Raw genomic sequence first — 14,339 nt, 5'->3', positions numbered from 1 at the left:
ATGTTAACAGCTGAGATCGATATATGGATAACACTGAATATTTGAGTGGAACTTCAGGACAAACTTAAAGAATTAAGGCAAAGTCTGAAGAAGGGTCTCGACCTGAAACGTCACCATTCCATGTTCTCCAGAGATGCTGCATGACCAGTTGGTTTATGTACTTTTGTGTAACCACAACTGGGTTTGTTTCTACATCGGGACAAAACTGGTCATCCTGGGCAGGTTTTACAATGGAGGAAAGAGAGGCAAGTGGGTTCATGGAGAGAAGTTCAGGAGTTGAAATGTTGGCAGTTCGAGGCCATTGTGTTTCAATGGTGAGAGGTGAAGGGAATATATTTAATCAAAACGTCAGAGGAACATGGTGATTCCAGGTGCGGGAGGTACAGTGGTCTTCCTCAACTCCAATTCACGTTCTGTGACGACAGAGAGTCTCTGAAACCACGTTCAGAGGCTAATTGGTGGGACTGAGAAACGGAGACCTCAAGGAACAGCAGATGCTGGAATCTTGAGTAGATCGCAAAGTGCTGGAGGAATGGACAGGCGAAATATCGTGTCGGAATCCTTCTTCAGACTGATTGTAGAAGGAGGGGAGGGGGGGGGCTAGCTGGAAAAAAGGTTGGGGTAGGATAAAGCCAATAAATGATGGGTGCACAAAAAAGCTGGAGAAACTCAGCGGGTGCAGCAGCATCTATGGAGCGAAGGAAATAGGCAACGTTTCGGGCCGAAACCCTTCTTCAAATGATGGGTGGATGCACTCCCCTGACATCAGTCTGAAGAAGGGTCTCGAGCCGAAACGTCACCCATTCCTTCTCTCCAGAGCCACGCCGCCTGTCCCGCTGAGTTACTCCAGCATTTTGTGTCTGGGATTTAAACCAGCATCTGCAGTTCTTTCAGACACGAGTGACGGTCGGATGCATGTGCTAGAGACTTCAATTGGCAGATGGGTGGACAAAGGCTGGAGGTGAAAATGGGACACAAGGGTGTCGGATATAGGAGAGAGGTGGGGTGAAATGTGAAGCCGGAGGGAGGGGGAAAGGGGCGGGAAAGTGGGAGAAATGGGCATGCCACAAGAATGGGAGGGGAATGAGGAGGGTAGGGAGAATTAAAAACTGAAAATGAACAGCTCAGCTTTTAATATGGATTTGATTCGAGACACAAAACGTTCCTTTTCATGGTCCTTTTCAATTCCAATCCACGTTCTCCGACGAGGGAGACCCTGTCATGAGATAGAAACGAGGAGCTGCAGATGCTGATTTACACAAAGTACTAGAGTAACTCAGCGGGCCAGGCAGCATCTCTGGAGGACATGGACGGATGACATTTTCGTTTGACATCCTTCTTCAGACTGTCTATTTCTGGACACTGTCAAACTTTTCGGACACATACGATTTCATTTATATATAGATATTGTTTATGACACTTTATAAATATTTTTGTATGCTGTTTCGCACTTGCTTTTTATTCTTTTATTCTGTTCAAAATAAATATATAAAATAAAGAAATTAAAAAAAATTTAAAAACTGCTAAGTCTCAGTGTTGATCTGAACGTTTGATATCACCAGTGTCAAGTGGATCTTAGCCAAATGTATAATATTCTTAAGGGATTGGACAGGCTAGATGCAGGAGAAATGTTCCCCATGTTGGGGGAGTCCAGAACCAGGGGTCACAGTTTAAGAATAAGGGGTAGGCCATTTAGGACTGAGATGAGGAAAAACGTTTTCACCCAGAGAGTTGTGAATCTGTGGAATTCTCTGCCACAGAAGGCAGTGGAGGACAATTCATTGGATGTTTTCAAGAGAGAGTTGGATTTAGCTCTTTGGGCTAACGGAATCAAGGGATATGGGGAGAAAGGAGGAACAGGGTAGGGTGGGAGATTGCAACCTTCACGTGGTCCGCCCTGTTTCGACAAATGCAATCAACCCAGCGTGCACAATCAAATAAGATCAAATAGAACAAGTTGTCCGACAACTTTAGGCTGTGCACGCCGTACGCAAGAAGAAGAAGCAGGAACAGGGTATTGATTTTGGATGATCAGCCATGATAATATTGAATGGCGGTGCTGGCTCAAAGGGCCGAATGGCCTACTTCTGCACCTATTTTCTATGTTTCTAAATAGAGCAAATGAAAGAGAGTGACAAAAAGAGAAAGGAAGAGATGGGAAGAGGGGGTGGCATTTACATCCTGAAGCGAACCCCGGGATTCTACTTACGTTGCATATCCATAAACAATATTCCCAGTGGGAGCAAGTGGCTGCAGATCAGAGGGAAGGTATTCCTGATTATACCTGGAAAATAAATGCAGGGATTTATGAAATTGTTGGAGTCTCCCAAATAATGTTGCCAACTGTCCCGTATTAGCCGGGACATCCCGTATATTGGGCTAAATTGGTTTGTCCCATACGGGACCGCCCTTGTCCCGTATTTGACCGCTACTACTTGGGTCGGAGCGCCGCGTCCAGCCCCACCTCACCCGTCCCGATGTAGTGCAACTCATGGAGTGCAGCAGCAGCGCAGCGCCTCGCCCGTGGCCCCATCGGTCATCAGCTCGGCCAGCTGTCCGACCTTCAGACCTTCGCTTACCGCCGACACCACCACCCCTCCTTCTCACGGCCAATCATCGGTTCAGGAATTAATAATAATAATAATAATAATAATAATAAATACTTTATTGATCCCCTCAGGGAAATTCAGATGTCCAGAAGCCCCCAACCAACAAACCCACAGATTGAAAACGAACGCAGACAGTAAATACATAGAGTACACTGTGGACACTACTCTGAGAGCAATAAATACTTAAAAAACCCAATAATTAACAATTAAAAATAAAAAATTGCAAAAATGCATCCCCCTACAGCCTAGCGGTCCGAATTATAAAATCTAATGACTGCAGGGGTGAAGGATCTCCTGAACGAAGGATCTCCGCCTCCGTTGCCATGCGGTGAGAACAGAGAGGTTGAGAAGGAGTTTCTTCCCAGAGGCCATTCGGACTGTAAACGCCTATCTCACCAGGGACTAACTCTACAGAACGTTTTTCCTTCCACTATTTATTATGTAAAAGAATATGTGTGTTATGATTGTGTTTATAATTTGTTTGGTTGTTTTGTTGTTTGACTTTTGCACAAAAGTCCGCGAGCATTGCCACTTTCATTTCACTGCACATCTCGTATGTGTATGTGACAAATAAACTTGACTTGACTTGACTTGAACCGCTCCGTTCTACAGGGCAGGGAGAGGGGCCGGTTGTTGTTCCGAGTGCTCTTTTGACTCTCCAGAATTACATGGAGGATATGCCCGGGGTTTTTCAGGATGACCTGCACCTTGTGCCTCATACGCCTCTCAAGCACATCCATCCCAGAGTCTACTCTCCCCTCCAGCACTGAACTAGCTCGTTTAACCAGTTTGACCAACTTCTGTTGCCCTAGCAGACAGCGTAGAAAATAACACTTGCAACCAGAGTGTTGTAAAACATGTGCAGCATGTCATTACACACATTGAAGGATTTGAGCCTTCTGAGGAAAAAGAGCCTGCTCTGGCCTTTTGTGTAGAGGGAGTCAGAGTTGACAGACCAGCCCAGTTTGTTATCAAGGTGCACTCCAAGGTATTTATATGTCTGCACCACCTCAATGTCAGCCCCAGCAGCGTTGACCGGCTGAAGGGGGAGCTTGGACCTGCCAAAGTTAACCACCATCTCTTTAGTCTTAGTTGTGTTCAGGATGAGACAGTTCTCTTCACTCCAGGCACAAAAGGAACTGGTCAAGTTGCTGTATTCCTCCTCCTTGGATGGGGTGCCGGACTTTGCGCGCGACGCTGTGCGACCCGGGGCCAAAACTCCTCAGCTGGCCCGCCGGCTGGGCTTTGTGTGCAGTCCAGCACCCAGATCATTCACCCAGCCATGGCCGAGTCGGTCAACGAATTGCCCTCGGGGATTTGTCTGTTATTTTGACCTTTTGCCCCTTATTTGGGAGTGAGAAAGTTGGCAACCCTACTCCCAAACATGTTAATATTTGTACAAAGTGCGAGAGAGAAGTCAAAGTGTAGCACTGAGACCAGGTGCAGTCACAAGGGCCTGTTGCTGTGTTGATGTGCGGGGATCGCTGGTCGGCGCAGACCCAGTGGGCCGAAGGGCCTGTTTCCGTGCTATATCTCTAAAACTAAAACTAAAACTAAAACTAATCACAGACTCTGCTGTGGTAAACACCACGCCTTTCATAAATCCCTTTGATAAATTCATGCTAAAGTTGTGTAATTCCATGAATGACTTCATAATGCACTGTTTTGCATTCCTAGCATGTTCCCGTATTTCCCCTCCCACTAATGAGTAACCCATCACGGTTTCCTGGTTTAACCTTCGTGTTTTTTTGTTAGGATTGTGTGATTCATTTTCAGTTCCGTATCTCTAAACTAAACCAGAGCGTGGACTTTGAACATGGAGCCAAAAATATGCTGCCTCCCGCATGCTGCTGAGCGGACTATTCCTGTACACGTGCTGAACATAGACCACGTCTTTTGGAATTGGTCTGCTTTACCTGCTAAGAGGAATCTCATCTCTTCCAGATGTAATGTTTCAAACATATTTGATATCCACATTTTTATTGTTGGTGTGGGCGCATTTTTCCAGAATTTAAGTATAAGCTTTTTTCCCATTATTAGCCCGTAATTAAATAAATTCTTCTGAAACACGTTTAGTTCAGGGTTACCTTCCGATATTCCAAAAATAATCCATTCTGGTTTTGGTACCAGTTTTATTTTTGATTAATTTTGAAAAAATATCAAATATTTCATACCAGAATTTTTGGATTTTTGTACAAAAACCAAAAGAGTGCGCTATGGTAGCTTCTTGACACAGGCATTTATCACAGATTGGTGAAACATTAGGGTTGGTGAAACATTAGGTACAATGAACATATGTGCCAATAAAACACCCTATTGACTGTTAGCACTTGATTTCTCAGATTTCGGAGCCCCGATTAGGAAATAACTGTCAAGTTGCCAATGCTAAGAAAAACAATCCTGCAGTAGACTCCTCCATAACCTGGAGGCAGGAATTTCAGGAATGTGAAAGGCTTGACTGGATATTGTACGGAATATTCATGGGAAGAACGAAAGTATTTTACAATACGGTCCAAAATATCAGATGTTAGATTGCAGTTCTGACTACCAATGGTCGATGAGACTTTATGTTTCACTTGTACCCAAGTACATTGCTATTCAGTTGTATGTACAGTGCAGTGCAAATATCACTATGCATAAGCACTTAGATAGGATTTTTAAAAGCTAATAATAACCACGTCACTGAGAGCCTCATTAACCCTCATTTTAAAGTCATATAATGGAATGGCATGGAAGCAGGCCTTTCGGCCAAACTCACCCATGCCAGCATTGGTCCCATATCCCTCTAAATTAAACTTAACTATCCATGTGCCTGTCTCTACCAATTCCTCTGTCACAAAATGCTGGAGTAACTCAGCAGGTCAGGCAGCATCTCTGGAGAGAAGGAATGGGCAACGTTTCGGGTCGAGACCCTTGGGAGATATCTTCGGTGTAAAGCAGCATCTGCAGTTCCTTCCTATACATATCACTTGTAGAAACAAGGCACCTCAGATGCTGGTCAATACACATAAGGACAGAAAGTGCTGGAGTAGCTCAGCAGGCCAGATAGCATCTCTGGAGAACATGGATCAGAGATGTTTCAGGTTCTTTAGACTGGGACTGAGTCTAAATAAAAACCTTGACCCGAATCGTCAGCTCTCCATGTTCTCCAGATATGCTGTCTGACCCGCTGAGTTACTCCAGCACTTTGTGTCCATATATTCTACCTACCACTCGCCCGGCTTTGTCCCATCCCCTCCTCTACTTGAGCTTTCTCCCCCCTACCACAATCAGTCTGACGAACTGTGCCCCCCACAGATGTTTCCTGACCAATTCAATGACTCCAGCACTTTGTGGTTTACACAGATTTTGTATTTAGTTATGAATGTAGAAACATAGAAAACAGGTGCAGGAGTAGGCCATTAGGCCCTTCGAGCCTGCACCGCCATTCAATATGATCATGGCTGATCATCCAACTCAGTATCCCACCCCTGCCTTCTCTCCATACCCCCTGATCCCTTTAGCCACAAGGGCCACATCTAACTCCCTCTTAAATATAGCCAATGAACTGTGGCCTCAACTACCTTCTGTGGCAGAGAATTCCACAGATTCACCACTCTCTGTGTGAATTTTTTTCTTCTCATCTCGGTCCTAAAAGATTTCCCCCTTATCTTTAAACTGTGACCCCTTGTTCTGGACTTCCCCAACATCGGGAACAATCTTCCTGCATCTAGCCTGTCCAACCCCTTAAGAATGTTGTACGTTTCTGTAAGATCCCCCCTCAATATCCCAGAGAGAGAAGAGGAGCCGTGGCAGTTACCATTTCCTGCACATATCCAGTAGGATCACGTTGAGGGCTGTGTTCTTCTCTTGCATCCTGCACAGGATCTTCTGGACATTGATGCAGCTCTCGGGCCTGTAGGGGTTGGGAGCATTGACCGGCACCATGTAGTTGCGCCCTGAGCTCTCGTAGCCGTGCCCAGCGTAGTAGAAGAGAGCTAGTGAACGACAAGAAGAAAAGAGAAATGCACCCAGACCAGATCTTCAAACAGAGACATCACATGCACTACAAAGGTCCTGTTTTATAGCGACCATCTACACACTCTTTCCACTGCGATCACTCTCATCATGCCCCTTTCAGAGCCCCCACTTTTGGATATTTTGTACCACCTCCTTGACAAGCTGCATTGTATACCAATTGTAAAGATGATTTCAGAACCTTCAGCAACTCCAATCATTTAGGGGCCTGTCCCATAGGGATGTCTAAGAGAAAGTTTCATTTAAGAGGGAAAGATTTAAAATAACCTGCGGGGCAGTTTTTACATAGGGTGGTGAAACTGACTAAATACTGAAAGTCTGGATAGAGTGGATGAGGAGAGGATGTTTCCACTAGTGGGAGAGTCTAGGACCAGAGGTCATAGCATCAGAATTAAAAGACGTTCCTTAATGGGCCTGTCCCACCTACGTGACTTTTTCAGCGACTGCCGGAACCCGTCATAGGTCGTTGCAGGTCGGCGAAAATGTTCAACGTTGAAAATCCAGCGGCGATCAGAAAGACGCTACGACTCTTTGGGCGACTGAGGAGACGACTCACGACCATACACCCTGGCGACATGTATGTATGGCCTGTATGGTCGTGAGTATTCGCCCAAAGAGTCGTACCTTGTTCTAGTCGCCGCTGGATTTTCAACATGTTGAACATTTTCGGCGACCTGCTGCGACTATGACGGGTGCCGGCAAGTCGCCGAAAAAACTCGCGCAAGTGGGACAGGACTATTAAGGAACGTTTTTTAATTCTGAGGCTATGATCTCTGGTCCTAGACTCTCCCACTAGTGGAAACATCCTCTACTCATCCACTCTATCCAGGCCTTTCACTACTTGGTCAGTTTCACCACCCTCTGTGAAAACTGCCCCAGATTATTTTAAATATTTCCCTTCTTAAATGAAACCTCTTCTCTTAGACATCTCTACCCAGGGAAAAAAGACTGTGGCAATTCATCTCATCTATATGTCTAATATGTCCCCCTGTCAAATGTTACAGCAGTCATTTGCTGGTCGCATTCCTTCTTGGTGATATGTTTAACGTTGGTGATACTATTCCAACTATAACTACATCTCCCAGCGGTGTCTGCAGAGGGCAACAAACACGCATGGTTCTCCTTGTCTCCCTCTGCATCTGCCTCTTTCTCTCCATCCCTGTCGCCAAACACAGAGGTGAGACAGTGGCAAGCCAGAAATAGTACATTCCACAGGCTGCTGCTGCTGTTGTGTCTCCCATCTCTGTCATTCCAACTGGGGCCAGTCGACAGCACGAGCACGGATGTCTACCCTTGTCATCTCACTGTCTGCCCGTGCTGTCCGATTTAGAAAAGTTGCGCATTTTTGAAAGGAACCCTCTCCAACATTATCTGACCCCCCGACTAGTTTGCCACTTTCACACAAAGATATCACTTCCGACTCCAATCACTTAAGAGTCTTCCCGTCAAGCAGGTGTCTAGCTGCCTCGGTGTGAGACACAGAACACAGACCAGCACAGGCCCTTCAGTCCACCATGCCCATGCTGAACATGATGACAAGATAAACTGCCTGCACATGATCCACATCCTTTGGGAAGAAGGTACAGGAGCCTGAAAACTATCACATTTAGCATCTTCCTGACAACCATCAGGCTATTAAGCACTACAGCCACCAAATAGGCTCAAAACTATATAGACTTGAGGGCATGTTTAGTTGTCTATTTATTTGTTTGTTTTATATATATCCTAAACTTTTTGTTTTCATTATGGGTTTTAGGGCTCGAAGGGCTGAATGGCCTATTCCTGCACCTATTGTCTGTTGTCTATTGTCTACAGAGAATTATGTTTACATATCTGGGTAAGAAAGAACTGTAGACTGGTTTAAATCGAAGGTAGACACAAAATGCTGGAGTAACTCAGCGGGACAGGCAGCGTCTCTGGAGAGAAGGAATGGGCGACGTTTTGTGTGACCCGAGTGCCTCACCTGCTGCGTTACTCCAGCATTTTATGTTTTCATACCTGTTGTGTTGCTAAAGGCAAGAATTTCATTATTCCGTTTCGTGAAAATATGATAATAAGACACTCTTGATCCCTCCATTCCCTGCATATCCATGTGCCTATCTATAAACCTCTTAAACGCCACTGTCATATCTATTGCTATTAAGGCAGACTTGCACCCAGCTGGAGGAAGGGTGTTCAGTGCTGTTGTTGACACTCTTTGCAGGAACAAAATGGCGGGGAGAAAAAAAAAGCTGTGTTTGACTTTCCTCTTCATTGTTCATCTCCAGGTTGAAGATCCACTGGTGCCAGGATTTCTCTATGGTGGATGGAAGTCAATTGGAAGGTAGGATGTGGTTCAGCCCATACTAGACAACATGCCTGGTCTGCATTAGGAACATTTTAGCATTACGTATGAAAATGGAGAGAGAGGCTAGCACTGAGAGTAGGGAAGATTCCCCTGAGATAAGGATGGAAGGGGGGAAACTCCTCGTGGCCTTGGAAGAGCATTGGGTGGTGGAGGCATCGTTTTATCATTTAAAAATAAATTAGTTATATGGATTGGAGGGTTATGGTCTGCATCTAACTAAGTCTGTGTTCGGCACATCGAGTGCTGCTGTAAGTTATCATCTACTTGGCGAATATGCCGCTCTTTGGTCATTAGCCTGAAGAAGGCTTTAAGGATGGTCTCTCTTACAGCAGAGCGAGATGTCCGTCTTAGGGAATGTAACTAAGCCGACATGAGTGCTGCTGGAAGATCATCTGCAGGGCGTACGTGCTGAGGGCCTGCACATTTGAAGCTCGGTGCAGCCAACGCCAAGGCTGTGTGGGGGAGGACCACAGTCTAGGGGTCCTTCTGCTGTTGGACATTCAGGGGCAGAGTCCACTGGGGCCCCACCTCAAGCAAGGGAATGGACCACCTCAGAGGGGGCAGGGCATGTCAGTGGTATGGGGAGTAGGCAGGAGAATGGGATTAGGATGGAGAGATAGATCAGCCATGATTGAATGGCAGAGTAGACTTGATGGGCCATATGGCCTAATTCTACTCCTATCACTTACGAATGTGAACTTATGACGAATGGCAAGGATGACTGATATAAGTGTAAGAAGGAACTGCAGATGCTGGTTTAAACCGAAGATGGAGTAACTCAGCGGGATAGGCAGCATCTCTGGAGAGAAGGAAGGGGTGACGTTTCAGGTTCAGGTTCTGAAGAAGGGTCTTGACCCGAAACATCACCCATGCCTGACACAAGGATAGTTACTGCTGAGTACAACATTAATGAAAGAATAGATGACGAGACTGTCTGAAGAGTTGTCGTACAGTTCTTGTTTTGTATCTTTTTTTATCTGAATCAGTTTGTTTTTGGGGAAAATAAAATGATGGGTGAATCTTTGCCTTCTAAAACTCTCCTGCAAGCCGATATTTCAAGGAATGGTCACCAAGTGCAGGCTTTGCATGAACATGATGTCCCATACATGATTAAAAATTATTGAGGTGTTGGCACCATTTGGGGACTATATCTGTTTATTTTTGTGGCATCTTTAAAGTGGTGAAATATTCTGGCAGCTTCATAGATGTTTTCGGCTTGTTATTGTCCAGATTGGGATGGAGGGATATACATCAGATGCAGGCAGAGGAGATTAGTTTATCTTGGCATCATGTTCAGCATGGACATGGTGGGCCGAATGGCCTGTTCCGTGCCGTAACTTTTTAATGAAAGATAAGGCACAAAAAGCTGGAGTAACTCAGCGGGCCAGACAGCATCTCTGGAGAAAAGGAATAGGTGACGTTTTGGGTCGAGACCCTTCATCTCCTGACTCCCCATTTGTTTACCTCGCTAGACATTTATTTCCTCATCATGAACCCTTACCAACTTACCCGGTGACTTGCTATCGCGTGTTGAAACGGCAAGCCTCTATTTCTAATCTGCGGATCAATATTAATACATCATGCCGACAATTTTAGACTATGACTCAGCCCACAGACTTCTTGGAAAGTCACCTCAAGCTCTGCGTCAAAGCCCCTCCATCTGTTTCTCTCCTTTTCCATTGGGCACATGGCTATACATAGAGAGGTATGTGTACATCCCTTGAAGTGAGGTTAATGGGCTGTTTATCATCAGCCTTGTAACCCCAGCAGCATGTGCCTCAGGTCTGGCTGCACATGGCTCAACGCTGACACAGCACAACAAGGGCAAAGTCTCAGTCCCCCCCTCACCCGTGACAGTGAGGACCACAGTGTACCCTTTCTCCAGTCCTCACTTGGAGCGAGCTAGAATCAAAGCATCACCCAATTAATCTTTAATCTTCCCTCAGGAGAAGTAGTAGCAATGAAGATTCGTCAAGACCGTCATGGCTGTGCCGTTTGGTTTAGTTTAGTTTAGGGACACAGCATGGAAACAGGCCCCTCAGCCCACTGAGTCTGTGCCGACCAGCGATCACCGGCACACCAGTTCTCGCCTACACACTAGGGGTGATTTACAAAAGCTAATTAATTAGATTAGATTAGATTAGATTCGTTTATTGTCATTCGGACCTTTCGGTCTGAACGAAATTCTGTTTCCCTGCAGTCATACATATAATTTACAAAAAAATGACAAAACACATAGTCAACAGAAATTTAACAACCACCACAGTGAGTTCACCAAACACCTCCTCACTGTGGTGGAAGGCAAAATCTTAAAGTCTCTGGCTCTTCCCTCTTTGTTCTCCCTCTGCGCCGAGGCGACGGTTCAAACTCCGCGGGTGGTCGCTGCCCACAATCCACAAACCCACACGTCTTTGGAATGTGAGAAGAAACCAGAGCACCCGGAGAAAACCCCCGCGGTCCCTGGGAGAACGTACAAACTCCGTGCAGACAGCACCCGTGGCATTGGGAAATTCTACCACCCACTGCACCATTGCGCTGCCCCATTCTTGACATAAATCTAGTGGATATCAGCTTAGCTTAGAGCACTTTCAGAGGCAGAAAACACTCCAGCTTTAAAGACTGGAGCACAAAACTACAATAGTTAAGTTTAGTTTAATTTATAGGTACAGCGTGGAAACCGGCCCTTTGGCCCACAGAGTCCACACCGACCAGCGATCCCCGCACATTAACACTATCCCACACACACTAGGGCCAATTGTTACATTTACCAAGCCAATTAACCTACAAACCTTGTTTAAGAAGGAACTGCAGATGCTGGAGAATCGAAGGTACACAAAAAAGCTGGAGAAACTCAGCGGGTGCAGCAGCATCTATGGAGTGAAGGAGGGTTTGAAGAAGGGTTTCGGCCCGAAACGTTGCCTATTTCCTTCACTCCATAGATGCTGTTGCACCCGCTGAGTTTCTCCAGCTTTTTTTTGAACCTACAAACCTTGTACGTCTTTGGACTGTGGGAGGAAACCGAAGATCTCGGAGAAAACCCACGCAGGTCATGGGGAGAATGTGCAAACTCCGTACAGACAGCACCCGTAGTCGGGATCGAACCCGGGTCTCTGGCGCTATGGGGCAGCAATTCTACCGCTGCGCCACCATGCTGCCGAGGTACAGTTAGATGATGGGCTCAATATTGGGCACAATATTAATGCACAAACATAAGTCTTTATTGATAACAGAATACCACAAGGCGGACTGAAATGTACAGTACCTCTGTATCTGCCTTCACAGGCTTCGAATGTCAAAAAAGCTATTTTCAAATGTAGTTACTGCTTTGACTGCAGGGTTTAATGAAGAGCATTTTAAATAAATAATCTATCTTCGTACTAGTTGAAGCGTAAATATTGGCCAGGACTCCAATGAAAAATTCACCATCCTAATTCCCAATAGGATCTTCTGCATCTCCTTTAAGCATAAAGGTAGAACCTCAGTTTAGACACTAGACAATAGACAATACGTGCAAGAGTAGGCCATTCGGCCCTTCGCTGTGATCATGGCTGATCATCCACATTCACTACCCCGTTCCTGCCTTCTCACAATATCCCTGACTCCGCTATCTTTAAGAGCTCTATCTAACTCTCTCTTGAAAGCATGTAGGGAAATGGCCTCCACTGCTTTCTGAGGCAGAGAATTCCACAGCTTCACAACTCTCAGGGTAAAAATGTTTTTCCTCATATCCGTTCTAAATGGCCAATCCCTTATTCTTAAACTGTGGCCCCTGGTTCTGGACTCCCCCAACATCGGGGGAGCATGTACACACTGCCATGCAGCAGCCATTTTAGATCTCTTTCAGTCAAACCCAAAACGTCACCCATCCATTTTCTCCAGAGATGCTGCCCTGCCCGCTGAGTTACTCCAGCATTTTGTGTCTAACTTCAGCAGTCAGAGCTTTTAACGCTGCGACTGGGCGTTCACCCGAAGTTTGGGAACAATTCTCAGAAGTATCTGCCTTTCTGAGGCAGAGAATTCCAGGGGAAGTCCAGGACAAGGGGTCACAGCTTAAGGATAAGGGGGAAATCCTTTAAAACCGAGATGAGAAAAACTTTTTTCACACAGAGAGTGGTGAATCTCTGGAACTCTCTGCCACAGAGGGTAGTTGAGGCCAGTTCATTGGCTATATTTAAGAGGGAGTTGATGTGGCTAAGGGGCTAAGGGGATCAGAGGGTATGGAGAGAAGGCAGGTACGGGATACTGAGTTGGATGATCAGCCATGATCATATTGAATGGCGGTGCAGGCTCGAAGGGCCGAATGGCCTACTCCTGCACCTAATTTCTATGTTTCTAGGTAGGGTTTGAAAGTTCAGCTTTAATGCATTCTTAAAACAAAGCCAGGACTAACAGCACAACAGAAGGCCCGGGCCACCTGCTCGGGGCCAAGCATCTATTACAGCAGCTGCCCTGGAAAGGACACAATATCTAAAGCTTGCTAATAGTCCAGTGCACACTCTCCACAGCTCAACTGCACTGCCAGTGGAAGATGGCTCTTTTGTTTCTCTTAATTGTTAATCTTCCTGCTCTCCGAGGATTACTTTAATGCTGTGCAGCATTTTAAACTAAGCTATCAGCCAGAATTGATCCTTGAGCCATGGAGATGATGTTTGTATATGAATGTTGATGGGCATTGAAAGCTAAGTGGTGACAACTGCCCTGGTTGCACAAGGGCCTTTGGCATTGTGTATTGGACTAATCTTGTATTATTATGCTGTCTATTCAGTACTGTGTTTACAGACCTGCACTCGACCCGAAACGTCACCCATTACTTCTCTCCAGAGATGCCGCCTGTCCCGCTGAGTTACTCCAGCATTTTGTGTCTATTTACAGACCTGTTACGCTGTTGCAAGTACAAATTCCATTGCTCTGTATTGATACCATATGACAATTGAAAGCTCTTGACTCTTACAAAGAAAAATAGAAAATAGGTGCAGGAGTAGGACATTCGGCCCTTCGAGCCAGCACCGCCATTCAATATGATCATGGCTGATCCAAAATCAGTACCCCGTTCCCACCTTCTCCCCACATCCCTTGATTCCATTAGCCTTAAGAGCTATAGCCAACTCTCTCTTGAAAACATCCAGTGAATTGGCCTCCACTACCTTCTGTGGTAGAGAATTCCACAGATTCACAACTCTCTGCATGAAAAGGTTTTTCCTCATCTCAGTCCGAAATGGCCAACCCCCTAGTTTTGCGGGGATCGCTGGTCGGTGCGGACTCGGTGTTTCCGCGCTGTATCTCTAAACTCTCTGGTCTGTCCACTTCCACTGGCGGTTGGGTTTGGTGGGAGCTCAGTAACTATACTGGCCACCTGGCTATTCTCA

At 45.8% G+C, this 14,339-nt stretch overlaps 1 protein-coding gene across 2 annotated transcripts in view; it reads right to left on the bottom strand.

The window, feature by feature from the left end:
- malt3 (MALT paracaspase 3) overlaps positions 1-14,339 on the bottom strand; it is a 96,742-nt gene that overhangs the window by 21,681 nt on the left and 60,722 nt on the right. For both annotated transcript variants that reach the window (XM_055662609.1, XM_055662611.1), the window contains 2 exons: positions 6,409-6,586; positions 2,210-2,284 (listed from right to left, as the gene is read on the bottom strand). In XM_055662609.1, coding sequence (XP_055518584.1) covers positions 2,210-2,284; positions 6,409-6,586 — 253 coding nt within the window. The remainder of the gene's footprint in view (positions 1-2,209; positions 2,285-6,408; positions 6,587-14,339) is intronic.

This window comes from Leucoraja erinacea, chromosome 36, assembly GCF_028641065.1.
Source record: "Leucoraja erinacea ecotype New England chromosome 36, Leri_hhj_1, whole genome shotgun sequence".
NCBI classification, from domain to species: Eukaryota; Metazoa; Chordata; class Chondrichthyes; order Rajiformes; family Rajidae; genus Leucoraja; species Leucoraja erinaceus.
Note: the sequence above shows the minus strand (reverse complement) of the source record. Positions and strands in the feature narration are given on the sequence as shown.